Source organism: Sceloporus occidentalis, unplaced genomic scaffold (assembly GCF_023333645.1).
Source record: "Sceloporus occidentalis isolate IW3139 unplaced genomic scaffold, rSceOcc1.0.p SCAF_11, whole genome shotgun sequence".
Classification (NCBI taxonomy): Eukaryota; Metazoa; Chordata; class Lepidosauria; order Squamata; family Phrynosomatidae; genus Sceloporus; species Sceloporus occidentalis.
In genome coordinates this window covers 3534522-3561640 of record NW_028316991.1, presented here as the reverse complement: position 1 = coordinate 3561640, position 27119 = coordinate 3534522, and the positions used below count along the sequence as shown (strand labels likewise).

At 40.5% G+C, this 27119-nt stretch overlaps 1 protein-coding gene across 1 annotated transcript in view; it reads left to right on the top strand.

Moving 5' to 3' along the window:
• Positions 1-26448, top strand: part of LOC149305444 (high affinity 3',5'-cyclic-AMP phosphodiesterase 7A-like) — a 48121-nt gene extending 21673 nt beyond the window's left edge. The window contains exons 2-14 of the mRNA XM_089477511.1: positions 8349-8409; positions 13468-13551; positions 13964-14115; positions 14768-14831; positions 15240-15335; positions 15823-15923; positions 16267-16398; positions 16599-16690; positions 16890-17034; positions 17408-17504; positions 22364-22444; positions 23571-23731; positions 26386-26448. Of these exons, the coding sequence (XP_089333637.1) occupies positions 8349-8409; positions 13468-13551; positions 13964-14115; positions 14768-14831; positions 15240-15335; positions 15823-15923; positions 16267-16398; positions 16599-16690; positions 16890-17034; positions 17408-17504; positions 22364-22444; positions 23571-23731; positions 26386-26448 (1329 nt within the window). The remainder of the gene's footprint in view (positions 1-8348; positions 8410-13467; positions 13552-13963; positions 14116-14767; positions 14832-15239; positions 15336-15822; positions 15924-16266; positions 16399-16598; positions 16691-16889; positions 17035-17407; positions 17505-22363; positions 22445-23570; positions 23732-26385) is intronic.
• The last annotated feature ends 671 nt before the right edge of the window (positions 26449-27119 follow it).

Here is a 27119-nt window from a genome sequence, read left to right as displayed (position 1 = left end):
GTGTCTGGTTTTCCTCTCCTACTTGCTCCATTTAATTAATATTTTGGGCTTTGCTCTGCCTTTGGGTTGGGTTAGCCACATTTTGACGCCGCCACCTCCCATAAGGAGTAGGGATGGACTGCACCTTGGGCTGGAGGGCATGTTTCTTTTTAGTCACCCACTTTGTCTAAAATTTTCGGTTCTATTTCTGACCTCATGCGACCCAGTTTCTTACAGTATCAGACTCTCTCCTCTTTTCTTAACTGGCTGGCTGAGTGTAGATGTAATATGTAATAACAAAACGCAAAGCAGAAAGTGAAACTTTTCTGATACAGTATATTATAACAAATGCGATCAGAAACTTTCCTATATGTGTTTTAGTAATATTTACTTATTAATCAGCTTATTTTAATTAGCCTTCTAATTAGCATTAATGATTCCCGGATAAGGATCTCTGCACAATGTACACTCCTGTCTGATAGTGTGCAAGAAATACTTGCATATCCCTCTCCCATTACCCCAATTAACTCATTATTATAGGGATAATGCGGAACATATCTTTTTCTGCAACCACCCATTTTCTGGGCAACAAATAGAACAAATCAGGGCAAGTTACCGATTTTTTTTTTTTTTTTTTTTTTTTTTTTTTTTTTTTTTTTTCTTAATGTCTTGCATTTAAGTATGTTTTTTTTCTTCTGAAACCATATTAAAAGCGGTTAAAGAAAGGGCTATGGCAATATCATTGGCATGCTGCATGTTTTATAGGTTAGGAACCATGTGGTCATTATACTTAAATGGGAACTCTGCTTTCTCATGTGCCTGCTGAGTTCCGTCTCTGCTGCACCCTGGGCTTCATGGTTGTGTTCCTTATGTATTCCCTTCTGGGCCTGTCTGACCACCAGATGTCTCTGAACAGTCAAGTCAAATTTACCGGCACCAGTAACTCTGGTACGTAAAACCATGACGTTACGCTAAAATACACTTAATAAAAAAAAAAGCATTAAAAATGTTCCCCTGCGTTATAATTACGCCATAGAGAGACACCATAGCAGATACATTGGAAAAATGTCTTCACAAAATTCAGAGCATCAGGTAACAAAATTCATCACAGCAGCTGTAAATGTGAAGGGTGTCGCTGAATATAACTCGCGTGATAAATAATGTTTATTGACTGTGCTGATTGGAGAGGAGGAAAAAAAAGTCCCAAGAACTAGCTTCTCAAATAGATCATGGGTAGATGAGTGTTTGATTTGTCGCAAAAAGCCTTAAATGGATAACGTTGGCGTTTATCCCCACATCTCATTCACTTATTCCTTACAGCTATATGTGGTGGGGGTTCTACCTTAAACACCTTGTTATTGTGCTTAAAAAAAAAAGGCTAAAGAGTGTGAGCGGCCCAGCTGATGAAGAACTGTTCTAAAATAAGATCAGGCTTTTGACTTTCCTCTGGCTTAACATTGGAACCTCCTATAAACCAACTGATCTTTACATTCATGTTAAGACAGTTAAACTAGAGAAAAGATACCTTTCTTTGCAAGTGTATTTGTCTTTTATGTATGAAGCGCCAACGACTTACGCAGCGCTTCTTACAGTACATACATGCAAAAGGTATGACAACTAGAACTGACAAACCAATACCATTAAGTACTGTGTTGAAATTATTACTGTCATGTAAAAATATAATTCATTTTGCCTTTAATGTCTTAATTTATTAATGGCCCTAGGAAGGATTTTAGAAGCCCAGAAATGTTTCTGCAGCCTTTAATACTAGGCACGCCAACATTGTCGGCCTGCACACTGGAGAAGTCACGGGTGATTGTTGAGACGTACGCCATGGGTTACGCATGATATATATATATATATATATATATATATATATATATATATATATATATTAAATTAGTGTGTGTACACGCACGATATAGTGGCAAACTCTAATGGTTTTGTTTGCTCTTGTCGTTTTTTTTGGTGTATTCTCAGTCCTCCCCGTTTTAGAGCCAGTCAAGTAGTTGGAAGGTAAGGGGCTCTCCGTGTGACTTGAAATTTATGTGGACATTGGCTCTTTCTCTAGGGAGGGATAATTGGGCTATGGCTGAGACGGGTTTTCCTTCCTGGGATTACGTTTACTTCGGTGAGCGTACCTTGTGAATCCGCCGTTCTCCAGACTCCTCCATGCCTCTGTCTCGTAACAGGAAGGGAGCTGCTTGGGCAACTTTAAGTTTTTTCTGGGCTAATTAATTATTATTGCTGCTGCCAGTAAGTTCATATAAAGTGCTTTTAGTAGAGCGTTCCAGAGTTCTAGGAATCCTCACGTTCTGTTTGTGGTCTCTCGCTTATCAGCGAGGTACGCGGGGCAGTACATTTTGATGCAGGCGCTTTCATGGTAATCAGGTGACTGTAACGTTAGTGCAGCTGATTAAACTCAGAACCCTTCTGTTTAATGTCCCAGATTACTCGTTGCTTACATGCCCAAAAAGCTTTTGCTGTTGCCCGCGTTACAGGGGGGCAGGAGAAGATAGTCCTTCTATTATGATTTAGTTTGTTGTGTGACTCGATGGGAATTGCATTAATCTGGTCAATAGCATTGATGATTATCAAGTGGATTACTTCTAAGGTAAGCATTCGTAGAGCTGTTTTATTTTAACTGGTATTCCGATCGATCGCGCACACTCTTGTTCAAAATATTCGCGGAAAAATGGAAGTCTGCAGACTGTTGGCTATGGATTGTATGGCTTTGTCTAAGCAGCTGCTCTGATAATCATAAGACCAAGTTCTTGTAAAGAATTGGGCAACTGGGGATTGTATATTGTGGTCCAATATTAGAAAAGGCAAAAGGAAGATTATAGTTTAAAAATGGCTGTTTACATCAATACAAAGGATACAGTAATGATTTATGATTGAGGTGTTAATGTACTTGTTTTGTATGTGTGTGATGGTTGTATGTTCATATAATGTATAGGAACACATGTAGCAAAATATGTGAAACGTTACAGTAAATTGATATACCATATTTGCTCGATTATAAGATGACCCTGATTATAAGATGACCCCCCAAATCTGAATATTAATTTAGGAAAAAAAGAGCCTTTTTTTTTACCAGTAAATGTTAATTCATCTAAACTATTTTTTTTAATAAAAGCTGTGATTAAGAAAAATATTTTGGTTTTATTTCCTTCTATTTTCCAACCTGCCCCCCAGTTATGCACATCTGCCCCAGAAATGCCTTATACCCCCTAGATGCCACTGTGCCCCATGATATGCCTTTTAACCCCCTATGTGCCTCTCTGCCTCCAGAAATGCCTTATACCACTATATGCCACTCTGGGCAAGAGTGGCATATAGGGAGGTTTAAGGCATTCATGAGGTAGAGTGGCATATAGAGGGTTAAAAAGGCATTTCTGGAGGCAGAGTGACATTAAGGGGGTTAAAAGGCATTTCACAAGAGCACTCTGCCTCCAGAAATGCCTTATGCCCCCCATTTAACACTCCCCCGCCCCCCCCCATGTCATGTAGCCGGGGCAGCGTGTAGATCCCACGCACTTACGCTGCAGCCGGAAGGAGGCGTGGCTAGCAGCGGGGGTTGTCTGCGTCATCGCGCGGGGGAAGGTCTGCAAGATGGACGCAGACAACCCCTGCTGCTAGCCACACCTCCTTCCTGCTGCGGCGGAAGTTGTCTACACGAATCGCGTAGATATCTACACGCTGCCCCAGCTACACACCGGGGGACTCGGAAGTACCGGTAAGTGGGGTGGGGTGGGGGGGCAGACAGGAGGATCCAGGTCCCCTCCAGCTGCGGGGGATCTGGATCTTAGTCGTCTCATAGTCAGACCTATTTGAGATCTGATTATAAGACGACCCCGATTATAAGACGAGGGGTATTTTTCAGAGCATTTGCTCTGAAAAAAACCTTGTTTTATAATCGAGCAAATACGGTAATCCGTGTTTGTACGAAATCAAATGGTTACCAAAGAGGTCACTGCTCCAAAAATCCCCCCTCGTAATTAAACACAGGATCACATGCACCCCTGCAATGAAAATGTACTGGTGTGTAGATTGTACAGCGAAGCGGAATATGACGGCGCTTTATGCATCTATAAATAATAATAATAATGGACCCCATCCATGGCTTCAAAGAATAGGTTTTTGCATAAATTTATTTTTTATGGTATATTAAACCGCAATGACGTTTCAGTTGAAAAGTCAATTTTGTAGCCAATCGTTTAGGTAAATGCAATTTGTGTACAATGTGCACCGTGGTGTAAAATCATTGACATAATCTGCTTCAATCTGTTAATCTTGATACGAGGAATCTGTGCCCGATAAATACTACATGTAAATTGGTGCAAGCATTCTGCGATTAGGATTAAATGTTTTGAAGCACACTACATGTCTGTTTTCTCTTATGCCTTTTTCTCTATAAAAAAATAAAAATAAAAATTATGTTTTAAAGCCTATCATAAATTCAGTTCTCACTCGATGTTGGTTTCAGTATTGAGCACAGTGTCACCCAGTGTGCAGGGCACAACAATGGGCTCCAATATGCATATAATGTGTTAAAAAGGGCTTTGACCTTCAAAACTGAGCCAGTCTATGGTGTACCACAATACAGTATGATAAAGACTCGGGGTGTTTAATTTTGTTTGCGTAGTAGAACGGGCCAAGATAACGCATATTCGTGGCTTACGTACAGACGTCTATAAACATTGTATTGTGTGAACCCGAATTGTTTTAAAACGGAAAACAATATCCTTGAGCTCATTTTGGATGTGATAGTGTTGGTGGGAGCTCTCCCTTAAGCCATTTGATTTACGATATTATGGATCCCTAAAATCGCTACACAACTTTTTCATCCCCCTTTCAAAATATGTCATGGTTCCGTGTAGAGGAGCCAAAAACGTTGATCCTGGTGATGTGCAAGCAATTGGTTTATAAATGTTCAGGTGGGTATTCAATGCATCCTTGTCATAATAGAACTCCCCATGAACCAACACCTAATAAAAATTGTCTTTGGTTTTCTCACGTCTTCTCATTCATCAAAAACAAAAACCCTGTCTTGATTGTGGCCTTTCTCATTGACTGGAAGCACATGCATAAGGGAAAAACATTTTTTCCCCACACGCAACACAAGTTTTTCAATCAGGATCCACCATTTCGAACAGGATAATGAAAAAATTCAAAAAAACTAGAATACGCCATTTTTCATTTTTTTGCGGTGGAACCAATGCTGCATGTTACAGCCCACACTTTTTGATATTAGCTGATTTTAATCAAAATCATTCTAAGTCCCTAAATGGTTCGATGCTGTATTGTCATTGGATCATCACTTGCGTACTAAGGGGGTTATAGGCAGGTGTGGATCTATGAGGTTTTCATATAAAGGGACCTGTTTCTTGGGGTTACATAATCGTGGAGATTTGGGTACCTGTCTGCTACTTAGCATATTCATGCCTATGGAAACAGTAAGTGTGTGCTTAGTTTTTCACACATGGCTTCTCCATTTTGGCTTTATTTTTGTTGAATAAATCATAACAGTGTAATATGTCATGCGTTCATCTCTGGTTTTTGACCTGCTAAGGAACAGATGATTGTTTATTATTATGTCCTGATATGTAAACCCATAGAATTCAGAGGATCTACCCCCCCCCCCACAACTGTATATGATGTAGAAATATTTGTGCACATTAGGGCACCCAGTCATCGAGCTTTGCATCGGACATGTTGTGTACCCATTACAGGAACCTAGCAATCATCCCTTTAGGGTCAGGGTACACCCTGATCTGCTCACGGCCATCTATCCTGCAACTTTGTAATGTCAAAGAGGTGTGAATTTTAATGAATGGATGGGGACATTTTTTTTTAACCCTTCCTTCTGCCTCTGCACCTCCCTGCAATGCAATATGATATATACATTTGAGTGAATGTTATATTTTCTAATGGATTATATAAATTGCTCATGTCCAGGAGGATTTTAATGTCTCAGCCGCTGAGTGGAAAGTACTGTACGCAGCATGTCCTACAATCCACTGGCATTTAAATTGGCTGATAAGGCTATGAGCTGAAGCCCGAAATAGGAAGTGTGGTGCTACAATAACTGGCAGAGCATTCCAGGAGCTTCAGCAGAACAAATATGTAGCATAAAGTAGCAAATCTGCAGGGATATTTGAGTAGAAAAGCTGACATTGCAACGCGAAGGAGACTTTTTTTATAAAGGTTGTGTAAAGCCCTTGACGTAAAAGAATTCCCCCCGTCAAGGCCATGTTTAACGAGTCTTTTCATTTTCTTACATGCGTAACATAATTGTGTATTTGCCTGCGTCATTTTAAGCAAATCCTGAAATAAATCCTGCCTTTTTTTCTGTACTGTGGAAAGCAGCAGGTCTCGGACTGACGTGAGCGCTGGCTTTTCTTCTGTTCTCTCCCGGAACACTCATATGACTTATCGCTATTAATTGATATTTATATTAAGTATATATATTATTTTTTTTTTAAAGCGTTGTATATTATATTGATAGTTTGTTGTAATTTGTCTCCTCCAATGTTTTTCTTTAGCCAGAAGATTGTATTTTAAATGAGGAGAAGCCCAGGAATGTGGCTGGCTCATTTTACATCTTACAATGGCCAGATGATCGGGTTCACGGTTGGCTTCTACGTCTTGGCACAGCTATACATTTCAAGTTAGAAAGCTAGGCGTGCTTCATTCTCGCTGACTTAAATATCCGCTATAACGCTGGGTGCGTACATAAAGGGTAATCATGAGTCCTATTAAGTTTTAGGTACCTCTTGCACCCGAACTGCTAGAGTATGATCTCCATGTCAATTATAATGATCTTGGGGTGAGATTTTTTAAGTCGGTTTCTTAGTATCTTAAGTGTGTGACCCGGAGTTAATCGACCGATTAAAGAAAGGCTAACTAAATTAAGATGGTATTGAGCTCGGAGTCTAGGTCTGAAAGGCCGTCTTCTCGTTAGTTACATCAATGAACTGAAAATGATTTGACGATTACCGGCAATTAGCTTTTCTGACGGCTGTGGAGTTTGAGTCATAATGTTGCAATTTGTTCTCTTCCCCTTTTGAATAAACTGGAAATCTGTTATAATAAGTGGCGGCTTTCAGTCTCCCACAAGGTGGAATTTCGCTACACGCCTGTTTTCTTGAACGGTATCAAAGAGATTGTCTATTCACTAAATATTTTTTCCGTATACAGGAAGTTCAGCTCTCGCTTGATGCTGGTTTTGGTATTGAACACAGTGTGTCCCCGGTGTGCCAAAGACCGGCCGTCGCGTACAATATAATGCAGGCCGCAATCACTCAGACTTACATTGCAGCGTCTGCGCAGTCAAGTTCGTAATTGATTTAAAGACATGCTAGAGTCCGTGTAGCATGGAGTCCAATGCATCTTACTGTGGTTTGAAAATCGCACTACGTTCTCCTTCCCCAACACCAGGTCTCTACTGAAACTCGGAAGTGTAAGCAGGAAGAATACTTAAGTACACGTCGTGCCTCGCCATTGACGTCAGCAGTAGCGTCAATCAGTCTGCATTCATTTAGAAAGGGTGGTAGATAAGTGGAGCAGCATCCCGGCAAAGTAATACAGTGAAGGAATTGAAACTTGCATGGGATAGGCAGGACACTATTCGGAATCGAAGACAGGACCAAGGACTGATTAAGTCTCAGCATCCGGATAAACGGGCAGACTGGATGAGCTGAATAGTTCTCGTCTACTGTCAAATTCTATGTTTGCCTTAATAACATTTCTGCTGGTTAGTGCAGCATGGAAGGCATGTTTCAAATATAAAAGGAGGTCAACATTTTGTCAAACGCAGGAAACCCATGTATAACGGTAAACAAATATGTGTAAAAGTTAGAAGCCAGGCGCATACTTGGGAATCCCCAATATTAATGCCATAGGTGGTTCTTGAATGGTGTTTGCTGGATAGGTGCTGAATTCCTGCTTTGTTTTTGTAGACGTGTTCAGGAACCAGTTATACACCCGTTTAGATTAATAGAAAATGGCCTTGGCTACTTGGCTCCTGGGATTCAGGAGGTTCACAGAGGCCTCCTCTTGCTGTTATTTATTCTTTGGTTGGATGTTAAAATTAATCCTCTACACAATACTGAACTACATAAGAAGTTATGGCACTTTAGGCATACATGGCTTACAGTGGACACATCTTCCGGGCGTTTGGGATATTGGCTGCAGCATGACCTTTCAAATGTTCCCACTTAGCCATGGCAAGGTCGATGGGCGTATGAGAACGTCGTGCAAATAGGGACTGAATGCTAACAAAAATATGTGCTCAGCAAGCCCACTTAATATATCTTAATAATATATCTTATTATAAATTTATAAATGTTTTTGTTTTCTTTCAGAGACGAGGTGCAATTTCCTATGACAGCTCAGACCAAACGGCATTATACATTCGTATGCTAGGTAAGAACAATCTGTTTCCAATATCTGTACTTATTCGGAGGGTAGGTTATTTGTGGATATTTTCTTTTATAGTACAGGTGCGCGATGAATCTGAATTCCCTTAAAGTTCATGTTATGTAATAAGTCCGTAATGCGACCAGAGGCTGTCTGTTGATCTCTCCCCACCGCTTGACAAGTGACACAGAAAATCCTGGAGGTTTGCTGCATGACCCATGTGTGCTTCTTAAAATACAAAGGGTGAAAGTTAACCTAAAAAAGGAGAGAAATTGTCTATCAAGTCTTTCCTTGACTTTCTTGTTGAAAACTTATTACGTAGCTTGGGTTAAGCTTGCATCTGAGTGCCTCCATCTTTTCCTTGAGTTTATGAAATTAGGCTCCGCGTGGGTCACGGCATGGTCAGACGTGATAAAGGGAGTCAGCGTGTTGTCTCTTGGCTTGGCCGGAGTGACGTAACAAAGGCATTAGCGGGTGCAGTGAATTTTCCAATGTGGTTACCTTGTGTTTAACACCACTAATGATTCAACCTGCCCTTTCAGGAGTATCACAATTTAGAAATCTAGTCGGCAACATTGATATGTTTTCAGTGTATATGCCCATGCCGTCACACATCAATGTGCAGTGGGTTGTGTGTGTATATAGTTCCAAAGAAACGTATGGTCATCGTGAAGTTTATTCAAGAGAAGGCCATCAGGAGGGGCTGCCAAAAGGATTGGGACATTCATTATCTTAGCCTGTTTGTTTAAAAATACATTGGCTGTTGTATGCCGTGGGATCTCTGGTATTAAGTGATTTATATGGAATATTAACTGCCTGTATTGGTATTGACCATTAAGTTCTCTGTTGAGTAAAACAGAGGTCTCTTGGGAAACTGTGTCGGGAAAGTCCTTCCATTGAAATGAAATCGAGTGCTTTCCGCACAGGGCGCTTGGGATCAAGCCCCATGGGTTTACAAGGATACTGCATACAATTAAATGGGCCTCTCGTCTGTCCTATAAAGGGCAGAACATTTGCTGTAATAAGCTTGAGCACTGAGGAAACTGATAGTGTCAAACTCAATTGTTACTTTATAACAACTCTTTTTAACCCTTAGTTGTTGATGCCCTAGTCATTAAACCCCTATTTGTGTTCAGAGACCGTAACATCCCTTTTTTAATGCAGAGCCTTTGTCGATGTATAAATAACGGTAATGCTTAAACAACTCTTTGAGTTTGGGATTAATGTAGAAAGCACTGGCTGAGCATGATGAGCGGTGACACTCTTTCAGATTGTTGAGAGGGGATCTTCAAAGGCTTGGGTCTTGTGGGACAGCAATTAATTCCCTTATGTAATGTGATTGAGAAGTTAAGTTTGAGCAGGACACCACTAAGGGGTGGGCAAGTGAGTTTCCCTTTCTGACCAGTGTGTCCTTAAGGGGTGTTTAAGTGCAGACAATAGCTGGAGCGTCCCATTTAACTTTTATTATAGCGAAGGAAAGCAAAATGATAGGAAAACAAAATGTGCATAACCTCGCTGCGGTGATAAAGTAACTCGCTAAATGCAGCACAACTGGGGGAGTAAGAGATCGATTGTTCTTCTAACGCGCCTCCCGTTAGGAGTGTTTGTCTTAGGTTCTGCTCTTTGTAGTTTTATGGATTTCGGTACTTTATTTACCTTTTGTAATGAGGATATTGTATAACTTGTTAGTGTCTGCTTAGTGTTTAATGTATCCTCACACTTTACAAACCACTGCCTAGAAATCCACTTAAAATTTTTCCCTATCAAGATTGTTTACGCGAAGGTAAGCAAGCGGTGGCAAGTGACTTAAGACGTGGCTGTCTACATAGGTGTGAACCATTTGATGATGAGTTTTTAGGACTTGCATTACAGGAGATGAAACCAACTGCTTCACAAGTCTGTCTCTCGTAACCTTCGGGGTATAGTTATTAGAGATTAGATTGCAGGGGAGTTACACGGTTTGATTCCTTGATATTGCCGCGCTATGAAAGGTCAGCACGTGGATAGCAAAATCTGTGAAATGTTTGAACGGTGAACCAGTGGGGTTTCTAACCTGGGAACATTTCAAGTTGTTAACTAGGACTAAATCGTCCTTGTATAATGCATAGTTGCACCAGTGAGATGGCTTATCTCAACTATGCATTATACAGGGCCAGCTTGGTTATGGTGTATAGTTAGGGAACTGTAACCGCTGCCCTGCAAACTCACAGGTTAGTGAATTACAACTCTACATATATGGTAGTAAAGCATATGCTTTACTGGATTTTTAATTTTTGTTCTGTCATTAACCACTGCGTGATCTGGTTCCGTATTATTGGCATGACGAATGTGTTCTGCTTGACTTTAGACATTATCCTGTGTTGTAATGTCTGCCACTAAATACATCCCAGGCATCTCCAAGTGAGCAAGTAGTTGACCGCTCTAATTTAAAAATAGTTTACGCATATTAGCGCTTCTTTTTTCCTTACACAAACCATTTTATTCAGTGCTCAAACTAAAATGGAGCACATAGAGTAAAGGAAAAATGATTTGACCCCCTGCTGGTTTTGTATGTTTGCCCTTTGACACAGACATGATCATTCTATAATTTTAATGGTAGGTTTATTTGAACAGTGGGACAGAATAACAACAACAAAACCAGAATAATGCATTTCAGTTATAAATTGATTTAAATTTTACTCAGTGAAATAAGTATTTGATCCCCTATCAATCAGCAAGAGGTCTGGCTCCCAGGTGTCTTTTATACAGGTAACGAGTTGAGATTAGGAGCACTCTCTTAAAGAGAGTGCTCCTAATTTCAGCTTGTTACCTGTATAAGACACCTGTCCACAGAAGCAATCCATCAGATTCCAAACTCTCCACCATGGCCAAGACCAAAGAGCTGTCCAAGGATGTTGGGGACAGGATTGTAGACCTACACAAGGTTGGAATGGTCTACAAGACCATCACTAAGCAGCTTGGTGAGAAGGTGACAACAGGTGCGATTATTCGCAAATGGAAGAAACACAAAATAACTGTCACTCCCTTGGTCTGGGGCTCCATGCAAGATCTCACCTTGTGGAGTTTGAACGATCATGAGAACAGTGAGGAATCGGCTCAGAACTACATGGGAGGATCTTGTCAATGATCTCAAGGCAGCTGGGACCATAGTCACCAAGAAAACAATTGGTAACACACTACGCCGTGAAGGACTGAAATCCTGCAGCGCCCGCAAGGTCCCCCTGCTCAAGAAAGCATATGTACAGGCCCGTCTGAAGTTTGGTGGAAACATTATGCTTTGGGGGTGTTTTTCTGCTAAGGGGACAGGACAACATGACCACATCAAAGGGGCGATGGATGGGGCCATCACCGTCCAATCTTGTGTGAGAACCTCCTTCCCTCAGCCAGGATATTGAAAATGGGTCGTCTATGTGTATTCCAGCATGACAGTGACCCAAAACACCCGGCCAAGGCAACAAAGGAGTGTCTCAAGAAGAAGCGCATTAAGGTCCTGGAGTGGCCTAGCCAGTCTCCAGACCTTAATCCCATAGAAAATCTGTGGAGGGAGCTGAAGGTTCAAGTTGCCAAAAGTCAACCTCGAAACCTTAATGACTTGGAGAGGATCTGCAAAGAGGAGTGGGATAAAATCCCTCCTGAGATGTGTGCAAACCTGGTGGCCAACTACAAGAAACATCTGACCTCTGTGATTGCCAACAAGGGTTTTTCCACCAAGTACCAAGTCATGTTTTGCAAAGGGGGTCAAATACTAATTTCACTGAGTAAAATGCAAATCAATGTGTAACTTATTTGAAATGCGTTATTCTGGATTTTTGTTCTGCCTAACTGTTAAAATGTATGTAATTATAATAATATATTGGATATATTAAACTTATAAAATTATAGACTGATCATGTCTTTGTCAGTGGGCAAACGTACACAATCAGCAGGGGATCCAATATCTTTTTTCCTTCACTGTAGACGCATTGACAATGGCTGAACACAGTTCTTGTGACTTATCTGACTTCATTTGGTGAAGAGCAATGTAAGAAGTGAGTGTGTACTGCCTTGGAAGGCTGGGAATACTAGAAGCCTAAACTATTGAGGCCCTGAGAACTGACTGTGTGGGAGAAGCTGCACCGTATGCATAACAGAAATGCTAGCATGTGTAGAATTCCATCCATTTGGTGCCGCCATCTTCCGGTGCAGTTTGGGTACTGGGCTCTTCATGATGCATGGGAGTGTGGCCTATACAAACTTACTTACTTGAAAGATTATAATTGGACAAGAAGCTAATGCATGTCTGCCCAGGACAGAAACAAAGTCATTTTTCTTAGAATTCTTTACAAGTTCTACTATTTTTCACCAGTTCCCAAACTATAATCAATGGGTGAGCAGTGACTTTCAACGTCTTCAGCAGTGTTGAAGAACGTTCCACTCGAAACAGACATTTCAATAGCTTGGTGACTCTCGTGAATGGCAGAGAATAAGGGTTTAGGGTCCAAGAAAAAAAAATTGTATGTAGCTTTTTTTTTTTTTTTTTTTTTTTTTTAAGAAAAAGATTGTCAGACATTATATATTTGCCACTATAAAATGTTTAATACTGAGTTTTGGTATTTTGATAGGCTCTTGTGTAATATTCAAACAGCTGAGTGCAAGTAAGTAATTGCCAGCGGGGATGTGCTGTTTTCTGATATGGAATCAAATTAGCTGATCTGCTAAAAGCTATCATTTCTAGATGCTAAGCCTTGTATATTGTGCAAAATCCCCTGTCTGTAACCATTACTGCAGGGCAAGCTAGACTACCGAATGAACGTTAATATTCTGTCCGTGGAAGCGCCTTGTATCATTATAGTGTGAGAGCATATACTTTGGTTTCATCTGAATGCTTAGCACATGCTTTGGCCTCGTTTGCTTAGGCAGGGCTAATAAATCCACTGACTTGGGAGCATGTGCGTGCATGTCTGAAAGTCCCGATGTGGAATTGTGTAAGACGGATGGAGATCGCGGGCCGAGGGGCTTTGCTCACTTGCTGATCCGCACAAAGTTCCTGTAACAATAAGCCTTCCCCATTTGTCTTCTAACCAGGAGATGTCCGAGTGAGAAGTCGAGCTGGATTTGAATCTGAAAGACGGGGCTCTCATCCTTACATTGACTTTCGGATTTTGCACTGTGAGTAGCAATGTGCCGCAATATCTTTATACATAACCCACACCGTGTCTCCGACTACAAATAAAGTGCTTTATAATATACATTGCAGATGCTGTGTTGCCGGTACAGTATTTGATGTGGTTGCTAGAGCTTTAAGCACGTGAAGGATTTTACTGTTGATCGTTAGCGGTAGAAAGCGGTAGAATCCCCTCTCGTATGTGTTTTAGCTGTGCATTGTAAACGGGGAGGTTCATTTGTATCGGCTTGTATGTCTTGGGTTAGAGGACAATCTCCATTCATGAATAGAACGGCGCCATTCTTTTAGTTCACAGCCTTGTGCGTCTTAAGTCTTTGCCTTCTTTTTCTTTTTCATCATATTTTTTTATTCTTAATTAGGGAATCATTGTTGCTTTGCTCTTTTTCATACCCGCAGCGCATTCAGAGATAGAAATCTCATTGTCCGCAAGAAACATTCGGAGGTTGCTAAGTTTTCAGCGGTACCTAAGATCCTCTCGCTTCTTCCGTGGCGTAAATGCACAAAACTCGTTGTACATTTTGGACGATGATTACAATGGACAAGCCAAGGTTTGTAGAAGTTTATTCCCTCCGTTACTAGTTGTGGAAACTATGCCTAACTTTTCACTAGGCTAAATCACACTAAAAGGTGGGGTTATTCAGATCCTCCAAAGATTTACGTGTGTGTTATGCAGCCTGTATTTTAAATATCCTCATGGATTTATATAGCACATTATGCTTCCTCGTAGCCTTAACGTTGCCAGAATTAGTATTGTGTATTGCGGATTACTGGTGTGAATTCCTTATGGGTTTTTGTAGTTTACATCTGACATTCGACTAAAGTCATACATACAGTCACGCTTATAACAAGCGAACAAAAATCAGATCTAAAGAATGTTTGTTTTTCCATTTTTAAAATTCTATGATTAGTTTTTTATGTCGGTTATTAAAATTATAAGTGTAAGTGAAAAGCATGCACATTTGAGATTTGGATAGAATTCATGAAAATGTATTCAATTACCGAATACGACCTTTTGGCCTTCTGATAACAGGAGCCTTGCTTAGGGGAGTTATCCAATGTTCATGCAGAATTTCATTTTTCACAGAGTACTTTTCTTCTAAATACATAACGGGTATCGGCGTGAGAGAACATTTATGTGTGAATTACTTATAAAGAAAGTGTTGCCTTTCTGTGCTCAACCATGTTTGTTTTTCTTTTCAGTGTATGCTGGAAAAAGTTGGAAATTGGAATTTTGATATATTTATTTTTGATAGATTAACAAATGGTTAGTAGAAGTTTTATTTTTATCATTGTTTTATCATTTGATTAAACGTAGCATATTTGTGCTATCAAAAAGGTTGATTTTGCATTTCCAGCTCTGCATTTCCACCAACATATATCATTCTGATTAGTAGCATTGCAGACATTTTGTGGGGTCACCCGGGCGAAACCAGGCATATCTGTCCATTTTGATTATTGGAGGTCATGTGACTTTTTTTTTCTCTGCTATATTTCCTAAGTGTGTCCCTGGTTAAAGAGACCACCCCATAACCCTCTTCTGTATATAAAAATAATGCTCTGTGGTGGTCGGATATTTTTGTTCCTGCTTGGTAATTTTCATGTTTCGACACTTTCACTTTTCTATAAAACGTTCAGGACCGTTTTTTTTATTTTTCTTCATTTTCTTTCCTAGGAAACAGTCTTGTTACCCTAACCTTTCATCTCTTGAGCCACCATGGTCTGATAGATCATTTCCACATGGACATGGTGAAGCTACGGAGGTTTTTAGGTAAGTGAATAGTCTTAACCTGTAGATCAAGTAAAGAGAGAGAAAATTATATATATATAAAAAAATGCAATCTTAATTATATCATTCATAAGATTATAAAGATCTATCCAAGACAGAATACCTGAAAGAATTAAGTATTTTAGGGAGGTTCTAAAAAGAGTAAGTGTGTTCATCACCTTAATTATTTATTACAGTTGGGAATGCTGGGTATAAATGTACTTCTGCCGCGCGTTCTATGGCGCAGGCCCTGCCTGGGCATCCAGTAAACTGGCCAAATGTCTTGTAGGCCGTGGCCAGTCTTCTACGTACCCTCCATGCTCCCTGTGCTGTGTAGGCACACGTCAATCACTTATCAGATGCTGGCCTTTATATTGCCAGAGATTATCTTAATCCTCAATCCGTCGCTGGTACGGAGTATCATTAACCATGCATTAGTGTGGTGTATAACCATATAATACTGTATGACCAAAAATGTCTTTTTCCCTAGTTATGGTTCAAGAAGATTATCACAGTCAAAATCCATATCACAATGCAGTCCACGCTGCCGATGTGACTCAGGCCATGTACTGTTATTTAAAAGAACCTAAGGTAAGAAATGTTTTTCTGCTTGGAAATAGTGTGTGTATATATATATATATATATATATATATATATATATATATATATATATATATATATAATATAATATAATATATATGTGTGTTACTATGTAATCCATGATTTCTAATATCTCTGTATCACGTTCCATATTACGTATGTGTAGTAAAGTAGATCTTAAATGGGGGTTTTTTTGGGTGGGGAGGGGGGTTTCAGTCTTTGATCAAAATGTTTCTATTATTCCGGGGTTGACGAGAATGAATGTAGTTCAGCCCAAATGTAATATGGGATTTTCTGTCACCGTGTTGATGATGTGCGTGTCTGCTTGTTTCAGCTTGCCAAGTCTCTTACTCCATGGGATATCCTGCTGGGTTTGATTGCCGCTGCAACACACGATTTAGATCATCCTGGTGTAAATCAATCTTTTCTAATAAAAACAAACCACTACTTAGCAACTTTATACAAGGTAATTGGCTGCAATAGATGGGGCAAATGTTTGATTAGATGTCGGTGACTTATTATAGGGGTTGCGCACGCAGTGTTTGATGGGGCCTGTATACTAATCATTTCCCTGTACATTACAGTATTATAATATATAATTATATTATGTGATTGATGCCCAAGGATCAGAGAAAGCATTGTGATGTTATACCTTCTGCTTTTCAGAATACCTCAGTATTAGAGAACCACCACTGGAGATCTGCAGTGGGCTTGTTGCGAGAATCGGGTTTGTTTGCACATATGTCTGTAGAAGACAGGTGAGATGTAATGGATGCTTTCTCCTTTTATGTTTCAATTTCTAATCCGAAATAAGTGTAAAAATAGGAAAATTCTTCAGATCTATGTGATGTATTTTGAATGCATTGATAAAATCAATGTGACAGAGAGAGATGTAATTCTGACTTCTGCTTCTATGCAGATTTCTTGATAAATACTTATCTGGTGTCTATTTCCCAGACAACACATGGAGAGCCAGTTAGGCTCAATCATTCTTGCTACGGACATCAGTCGACAAAATGAGTACCTCTCCCAGTTCAGGACCCACCTGGACAGAGAAGACTTATGTCTGGAGAATGCTGCACACCGGCATTTCATACTACAGGTACCTGTTTAATCTGTGCTAATTTTAAGTCATTGTAGGTGTAATGTGCGTATTGCATGCAGACCACCATAGTTTATCGAGATTGGTCAGGAGAGACACAGGTTACTTTTTACAGCCTTACTAATATTCATTCTCATTGTATACTTTTAGAAGCCCACAGACGCTTCTAGGTTCCTTCCCACTCGTCGTGGTGGTCTTTTTTGTTCGGCTATCTTTATTGTTTCAAGCAGTCTTATGAATCTTTTCGTGATCGCTGATTTGCTAATATATAATATTATAATATATAAGTGCTTGCAAGGAATAAATGGCTGCTGCTATTGATGTGTTCAGAACCCCTTGTAAAATTCACATTTGTTTTCCTCCACAACTCCAGATGGCTTTGAAGTGCGCAGATATCTGTAACCCGTGCCGGACCTGGGAGCTGAGCAAGCAGTGGAGTGAAAAAGTAACGGAGGAATTTTTCTACCAAGGTAAGTAACTGCAGGTTATAACTAGGGCTGCAACTAACGATAATTTTAATAATCGATTAGTTGGCCGATTATTTTTTCGATTAATCTGATAAAAAATTTTTTTTTTTTCAATTTAAAATAATGTAATAAAAAACGTACAATTTACACTTTCATCTCTTTATTGCAATGGCCTCTCTCTATTCACCTTCTTATTTTACTGACATAATAATAAAAGCTACAAGAACCCAAACACAGTGTTTCTCAAACTAGGTTTTAATACAAAGTTATTAGTAAATATGAATTCATATGTTAACTATTTTTCATATTTAATAAAAACTATGAGAAAAAAAGCCTTGTTTAAATTTTTTCTATTTACCAAACTGCCCCCGGTTATGCACATCTGACCCCCAGCTTGCCACTCTGTCCCCATATATGCCTTATACCTCTTATATGCCAGTGATATGCAACTGAGCCCCCTGATATACCTTTTACCCCCAGATATGTTTTATCCCCCCCTGATATGCCTAATATCGATATGCCTTATAATGCATGATACCCCCCATACACCACTATAACTCACCCATACACGCTCCTCCCCCTCCAATACACCACTTTGGCTCCTCCCCCTCACATATACCACTTTGGCTCCTCCCCCTCACATATACCACTTTGGCTCCTCCCCCTCCCATTCTCCACTCTGGCTCCTCCCCCCTCCCATACACCACTCTGGCTCCTCCCCCTCCCATACTCCACTCTGCCTCCTCCCCCTCCCATACATCACTTTGCCTCCTCCCCCTCCCATATACCACTTTGCCCCCTCCCATACACCACTCTGCCTCCTCCCCCTCCCATACACCACTCTGCCTCCTCCCCCCTCCCATACACCACTCTGGCTCCTCCCCCCTCCCATACACCACTCTGCCTCCTCCCCCTCCCATACTCCACTCTGCCTCCTCCCTCTCCCATACATCACTTTGCCTCCTCCTCCTCCCATATACCACTCTGCCTCCTCCCCCTCCCATACATCACTTTGCCTCCTCCCCCTCCCATACATCACTTTGCCTCCTCCCCCTCCCATATACCACTTTGCCCCCTCCCATACATCACCTTGGCTCCTCCCCCTCCCATACTCCACTCTGGCTCCTCCCCCTCCCATACTCCACTCTGGCTCCTCCCCCTCCCATACTCCACTCTGCCTCCTCCCCCCTTCCATACTCCACTCTGCTTCCTCCCCCCTTCCATACTCCACTCTGCTTCCTCCCCCCTCCCATACTCCACTCTGCCTCCTGTCAGCCACGGAGGTTCACAAGACACCAGGGAGCCGGGTAGAGAGAGAGAGTGGTGTATGGGAGGGGGAGGAGCCAGAGTGGTGTATGGGAGGGTGGCTCCCATACACCCCTCTGACTCCTCCCCCCTCCCATACACCGCTCTGCCTCTCTACCCGGCTCCGTTACTGACAGGAACTTTCACTGCAGCTTCATAGAAGCCTCAGCATAAGTGAAGGTGAGTAACGGAGGCTGTCTGTGCGATGCAGACCCCCACCGGCTGACAGAGGACTAAACGATGCGCACAGACAGCCTCCGTTACTGCCCTTCACTTACGCTGAGGCTTCTATGAAGTCAGTAACGGAGCCGGGTAGAGAGGCAGAGCGGTGTATGGGAGGGGGGAGGAGTCAGAGGGGTGTATGGGAGGGGGAGAGAGACGGAAGTGAGAGACCGGCCGACAGTGAGGGGAATCCAGGTCCCCTGCAGCGTTGCAGGGGATCTGGATTCTAGTGTTATAATCCGATCTCTGTTTGAGGTCGGATTATAATTTTTATAATCGATCAAAATCGATTCGATTAATCGATAATGAAAATCATTGACACCGATTTTCATTATCGATTTTATCGATTAGTTGTTTCAGCCCTAGTTATAACCGCGTAGTGTGTCTGTACACCAGATCTCTGAAACTCACATGATCCCTGTCGATCCACTAAGAAGGTATCGGACGTCCCAGGACTTGCCCTTGGGTTTTCGATGGATAGATTTTCATCAGACAACTCACTGAAGTTCAGGGATTATCTCAAATATCTGTCAAGATGTTATATAGAAACACACAACTTCAGGAAGCCTTTTCGCTTTCTTTTGCAACAGCCTATTAGTCTCTGCTTTCGTGTCGCATGACAAGCATTCTTTGAAACATTTTTGAATGAGGTCAAATTTTGTATTAATGCAGAATTATTAGAATTGCTAAGTACTGCTGACTGCACAGACTTTTACCAGGATTTTTTTTTCTTTATGGTAAAAAGTCATTATCCAAGCAGATTGGTCTAATGGGAACTCATGTCGTTTTAGTGAATGGCTTAAATGAGTATATGCCACTTCTTTTAACCCCTTCGTGACAAAGGCTGATTTTACTTTTTGTACCCTTCGTGACAATGGCCGTTTTAACATTTCTGCGCTGCTCGTGTTTAGCTGTAATTTTCTTCTTTCCCGTTTACTGAACCCACACACATTATATATTGTTTTTTTCAGGACAAGAAGGGCTTTCTTTAGATGACATTGTTTTGATTGTATCATATTATTTACTATTAAAAAAAAGTATAAAATATGGTGAAAAATTTAGAAAAAAATGACTGTTTCTAACTTTTAGTTGAAAAATCTTTTACTCATCTATAAAAGGTAATGAAAAAACCTGCTAAATAGATTCTACTATTTGTCCTGAGTTTAGAAATACCCAATGTTTTTATGTTTTTTTGCTTTTTTCTGCACGTTATGGAGCAATAAGTACAGGTAGCGTTTTGCTATTTCAAAGCCATTTTTTCCAAATCTGGTAATTCTTCCCTCCATGTGCCATTTTGGGTATCTTTGAAGCCGGCCAATGCAATTTACCCCATCAAATCATATATTTTTGAAAACTAGACAGCCCAGGGTATTCCAAATGCTGGTATTTTAACCCTTTCCAAGCACTTATTCTACCATCAGCCTTTGTCAAACTTTATGGTAGTAATTTTTTTGCATTTGTTTTTTCACACACATTTTACTTTAGGTATAAATAAACAGGTTCTGGTATATGTCACTATCATAAAACACCCCAATATGTGTTTAGCAACATCTCCTGAGTACAGCGATACCTCACATAAATGATTTTGCCTGGCTGTTTGGGGGCAAAAGGGCCACATTTAGGGCATGCACATTTTTCAATGTTGAACTTTGGCATTTGGGGATCCACTGCCCATGCCCTATTTGGTACATCTTTGAGCCGGGCCATTTCAGTGTGCCCAATAAAGATATATATTTTTGAAAACTAGACACCCCAGGGTATTTCAAATGCTAGTATTTTAACTCTTTCCATGCACCATATCTGCCACCAGTCTTTGTCAAACTTTGTGATAGTCATTTTTTTGCATTTGTTTTGTCACACACATTTTACTTCAGGTATGAATTAAAAAGTTCTCGTATATGTCACTATCATAAAACACCCCAATATGTGTTCAGCAACATCTCCTGAGAGCAGTGATACCCCACATGAATGATTTTGCCTGGCTGTTCGGGGGCAAAAGGGCCACATTTGGGGCATGCACATTTTTCAATGTTGAACTTTGGCATTTGGGGATCCACTACCCGTGCCCTATTTGGTACATCTTTGAGCCGGGCCATTTCAGTGTGCCCAACAAAACCATATATTTTTGAAAACTAGACACCCCAGGGTATTTTAAATGCTGGTATTTTAACTCTTTGCATGCACACATTTTACCACCAGCATTTTTTCAAAGTTTGCAGTAGTATTTTTGTGTGTGTATTTTTTCCACACACACCTACTTTATGTATGAATTTACAGCTCCTGGTATATGCCGCTGTCACACGACACCCCAATATGTGTTCAGCAACATCTCCTGAGTACAACGATACCCCACATGCATGGGTTTGTCATTTTTGGGGGGAACTAAAAGGCCACATTTGGTACGTGTGCATTTTTCTAATTGGAAATTAGATGTGTGGCCATCCTTCCCCCCGTGTTAATTGGGACCTTGTTGAACCCGGCCAATTCAATTTACCCCATCAAATCATACATTTTTTAAAAGTAGACCACCCCATGGGCATTTAATATGCCAGTATTTTAACTCTTTCCATGCGAGAATTGTTTTAAGCTAATATGCTAATTTTAGGACTTGCTCACAAAAATATATTTTTTATATATATATTTTTTTTGCCTTTTTTTTATTTTTTTAACATTTTTTTTCAACTTGAAGGTTCCCCTGATAGTGACATCAGTGGGAAATTATTTTTACATTTTACTGGTTTTTTACAATTTTTTTTCTAATTATTATTAATTTTATTTTATTTTTAATTTATTTTTTCTAATCACACTGTGATTAGAAAGCTGAGCTCCATTGACTTGCATGGTTGAATGCAGTACCTATATTCAACCTGCAACCATCGTTGATCGCCTCCTAAACGCTTTTAAAACGGGCGTCCGCCGCCATACAAAGTATGGCGGATGTTGACGCCCCGGGGAGGGGCCAGAGATGGCCCCTTTGTGCCGATAATGGCGTTGCTGAATGCCGTTTCGGTGCAGAAAGCGAAAATAGATCGCTTTCTGCACCCGTTTAATGACGTGCCGGTCCTGGCACGTCATTTGTCGTTATCGACTTGAATTTCCGTGACGTGCCCGGACCGGCAATTGTCATCAAGGGGTTAATGAGTGACTCAAAAGGGAAAACAAGCATCAGAAATTCCTTATTTGTTTTCAAAGATGATAGGAAGCAAGTTATTAATTCCATGAAGTCAAATATGTCTAAAAATACATTATTGCAGCATTGTGTTTATAGGATTTATAAATACCATGACATTTAAGGGAAATATGCGTATTTTAAACATGTTTTAATTTTTTTTTAGGTGATGTTGAAAGGAAATATAAACTGGATCTCAGCCCACTGTGTGATCGGCATACATCTAACATTGCCAATATCCAGATTGGTAAGCATGTGATATAAATGTGGTTACTCTCAAACCAGATTTTGTGTTATGTATTTTATTATGCATTGTATTTGCGCACGGACATCTGCATCTATCTAGCAAATAACTGGTGACATTACAGTGAGGTGCATTGGGGACAAGAGTGTACATGGCTGAATTTCTTTAAATCTGATCCACATTAAAGCTTCACATGAACAAAATCAGATTGTGCCCACGTCCAGACTTGTGATAAGGATGAGGCCCTGGCACTTTAAAGCTAGCAGCCACCTAGAGATGTAAGTGCGGCCGATGGCTGGACATGCCACACATTGTGTGTATCAGGCTGGCAACCACACATTGCAGCGGCAGATCAGTATCAGGAATGAGTATTATGGGGCATTGTTGGCTAGTACCCCACCAGCCATTTGCCCATTGTGCCTGATGGCTAGTCTGGGCCTGAATGTGACCACTGGGCCTGGACAAGAATCAGGATCAGTTTGCCTCAATCTCTGGGCATGTGTTTATAGTCTCTGCAGCTTCCTCCGTACGGAGGAATGCTGAATCTGTCCAAAGCTTTAGTGAATGTACGTACCCTCCATGCCATTAAAAAAACCTATTAACTTAAGTGTACTGTAGCCCTAATCACAAATATTGGCCCACTGGTTGACTGAAACAGATGCGCGGCTCCACATGAAGCAGGGCGATCTGAAGCAAGCCGAGTGTGCGTTTCCATTGACAGTCGGTCCTTCTGGACCTGTACAGGGGATCTTTCCCTCGCTGCCTGTTTGCAAGATGGGCCTGCTGACTATATCATTTCATTAGACATATCTTTTTTCTTACATTTTGCTAAAACACACAGTGCTGCCTCCGATGAAAAATTATGTATTGTCATCAGTATCTCTTAAAAATACTTTAGGCCATAGTTCTAAAAAGTCATTCCAGGGCTTCCAATGTGGAGCAATCGCCATAGGAACCAGAAGTATATTCCTTTAACATTTGCTACTTGTGAAGCTATAAAGCGGGGAGTAAAGTTCTGCGTTTTTAGACTCCGATTCCCTGGACTAGAAAAGTAGAATGTAATGGCGAGCGCGGCCGCTTGGTACTTTTTGCTTTAATTTAAGGCGTCTCTTGCTTTCTCATTTCCGAGGTTTCATCACGTACCTGGTGGAGCCATTGTTTGTGGAGTGGGCCCGATTCAGCAATACCAGATTGTCGCAGACAATGCTTGGCCACGTTGGGCTCAACAAAGCAAGCTGGAAGGGAGTGATACAGGAGCGCTCGAGCAGCGAAGAGGCCGACCCGGCATTCGACGATACGGACTGATAAACTTACCTCAGGAAGACCGCGCACCATGAACCTACGAACCGCCGGACAACCTTTTTAAGCGGGTTTTAATGTCTCGTACGGAAAGAAAAGTTCTTGGTGAGAGAGAATCTATCCTGATTGCCAAGGTTTTTTTGCGTAAATCTTAACGCCAGCATTATTCACAAGTTTTCCTTTAACGTTCACTTTTTTTTTTTTTTTTTTAATTAGCGGAAAATAAACATCAAGACCTGAACATAGAGCAATATGCACATACCTCAGTTGGCTTTTGTATGAAAGCTTGATTATGCAAAGCACAGCAGTGACTGATTGCAAACTGCAGGACATTCTTTATGTGCCACAGGTTATCTTACTTTATTTTTTCTTTATTCTAAACGTTAAAGGAAACTTTTTTTTTCTTTCTTTCTTAAGAAGAAGACAAAAAGAAAAAAATTAAAAACCTGAATTCTTTCTCGAAGCTGGCAGGAATTTGCCGGAATTCAAAGACTTGACGTCAAACCTTCCACCTTACGCTAAATTTATGTCTGGAAATGTGAAGTGCCCACTGCTTTGCTGCCTTGGCAAGACACGCTGTTTACAAGTACACTGAAAATACTGATTGAACCTTTGCCTGGTCGCGAAAGAACCACTAACTGAATTCTCCTTTTTATTTTTTTTTGTATGAATATTTAAGAGAACAAAATTTCTTTTTTTTTGGACTGCGGACTCGTTCGCAATACTTTGGCTAGCGCACAGCCAGGCTTCAGTGCAAAGTGGGAAACGAAGCAGCTTTTTTATATTTTTATTTAAGTGTTTTAATACAGAGTGCAAGGACCATGTGTGGCTTTTTTTTTTCTTTCTGTTTGTGGAGCTGCAGCGAATGCATTGCATGTTGTGTGGGTCCCCCCTTTTTATAAATGTGGATTTATCTCTTTTCACTACTGAACACTTGAACTGCACGCCAACGGTGGAATTAATGTTTTCTACACCATAATCAGCTCAGGGTATTTGCCAATCTGAAATAAAGCGGGAAGGGAAATGTTTGTTTTGGACAAGGGTACAAATGCCTTTTTTTGCTGCAGTGTGTGTGCGTTTGAGTGTGGAGGAGACGGTTGCGTCTGAGCGAATGGTTGTGTGTATAGATGTAGGCTGTTCCGTCTGTAGCCCTCCCAGCTATTACGGACCACTGCTTCCACCACCTTTAGCCAGCCCGCCAGCGGCTGCATAGGACGACGAGGTTCGACTAATTTGGAGGCTCGGAGGCGGTCAGCCATTGGTATTGATCGTTATGTTCAACACATCTAGCGGATGAGTGTATCGTAACAAATTGCTACAAATGCCTTAATCTATGCACAAAGCTAAGTGACCAAACCTGTTTATTTTTATTTTCTTTAAATAAATGCATTTTGGGTTTTTTTTCCTCCTTGTGTTAGTCTTTCTGTAGCAAAATTAATACAGAATTGTAGGTTCTTTTGTTGTATGATACATTGTTTTTAAGACCAATGGCAGGACTAATTTTAAACATTCCATTATTTTGTAACCTGTTTTAAGTATAGTGAGCACAACTGTTAGATAAGAAACTGGTGCTTTTTAGTTTATTTGTAGTTTTCCTTGGTATCGCTGTTAAAGACTGTTTTATTATCTGTTTACATTTTTGTCGCAACAGACATTTTTGGGGGGGAGAAGGCTTCAGGGCAAATGCCATACTCATTTTACTACGTGCCTGTTGCTGTTCAATTTTGATGAATAAAAAGAAAAAAAGGAATAATGTTTTAAAGTAGTCTTTTTGTGTCGCCCCTTCTCTTCGTCTTTCACAGAACCTTCTCCATTCTTTTAGTATTTCCTTGCAGGTACAAAGTTTGTGATCCTCGGTTATGTGATGTCAACTTTCAAAGTAAAAAAAAGAACAAAATTAAAGGAGCTGTCCAGCCCTATTTTCGTGTTAAATGCATAGTGGAGTTGAATCTGCATGGTCGCACTTTACTGAATGCAAATCTCAAAGGCACATGCTTCGTTATTCTTTGTGCACGTTCTTCGTAGAACTCCCATTTTAGTCAATGGGAGAAGCAACAGCCAATCACGTGCTTGCTATGAAGTTGTGGGGATGTACTTAGAATCTGCCCCTTAGTCCAATATAATTGTTTCTTCCTTGTGGGATCTGTATATGCCAGGTTTATCTGCCTGCAGATTTTATTAATGGCTGTTTGGGAAGATGCCTCTGCCAAGTTCAATAAAAACACTTGAGGTGGTTCTTCTGGTTGCCAAATTTGTAAATTGCCGTCTCTGCTGTACTAAATTTCCACAATATTAAAGTCCACAGAAGACTACCCAATATTTTTCACATGGTGAAACTCGTGTACACACGGGTACTCTGAAAAACTTTGAAAAGGGTTAGTTCCATTCCAGTAACAGCAGTGGTGTAAAGTGACCACATGGGGTTTATTCGCTGTAGGGAGAAAAGGTGGTTATGGAAAAGAAAGTAAAGATGAATGTGGTGCAAAGAATGCGACATGACATACGCTACCATAGTTACATAGGTCTTTTTTCAACCTTATGAACTAAGTCCATCAAGTTCAACCCTTCTACCTAACCTTCCTATTCTTGATCCAAAAGAAGGCAAAAAACCCCTAATTAAGCTACTTCGAATTCTGCCGTCAGGGGAAAGAAATTCCTTCTTGACTCCAAGAGGCAATCGGATTTCTCCTTGGATCAAGAAGCTCTAAAATATTAATGTTGTTCTATTTATAGCCCTGTATGTCATGCCTTTCTAAGAAAATATCGCGGCCCCTTTTGAAGGCATCTAATGTATTGGATAACACCACCTCCCTTGGAATACCTTTATTGTCCTCACTGTAAAGAATCCCTTCTTTTGTTGTCTATGAAATCTCCGCTCTTCCAGTCTCAGAGGGTGACGTCTTGTTCTTTGTATGTTTCTGTTAATGAACAGGTCACTGAAGAGCTCGTTATATTGGCCCTGCATATATTTGTATAATGTTATCATATCCCCTCTGAGATGCTGTTTTTCTAGCGTATATAATTTTTAACTTTTTTAGTCTCTCTTCATAACTAGTATCTCCCAATCCCCTTATTAATTTTGTAGCCCTCCTTTGTACTTTTTCTAGTTCTGTTATGTCCTTTTTAAAGACCAGTGCCCAGAATTGTACCGCATATTCAAGGTGAGGTCTTACCATTATGCATATCAAAACCTTATTGACTTCTTGCTGCAACATAATTGTAAAAGGGTTTTCTAACGATCAATTAGCCTTTTAAACTTAACCTTGGATTAGTGAACACTACGTGCCATTGGAACACAGGAGTGATGGGAGTGATAAAGGACCTCTGTATGCCTATGAATATATTCCATTAAAAATCAGCCGTTTCCAGCTACAGTAGT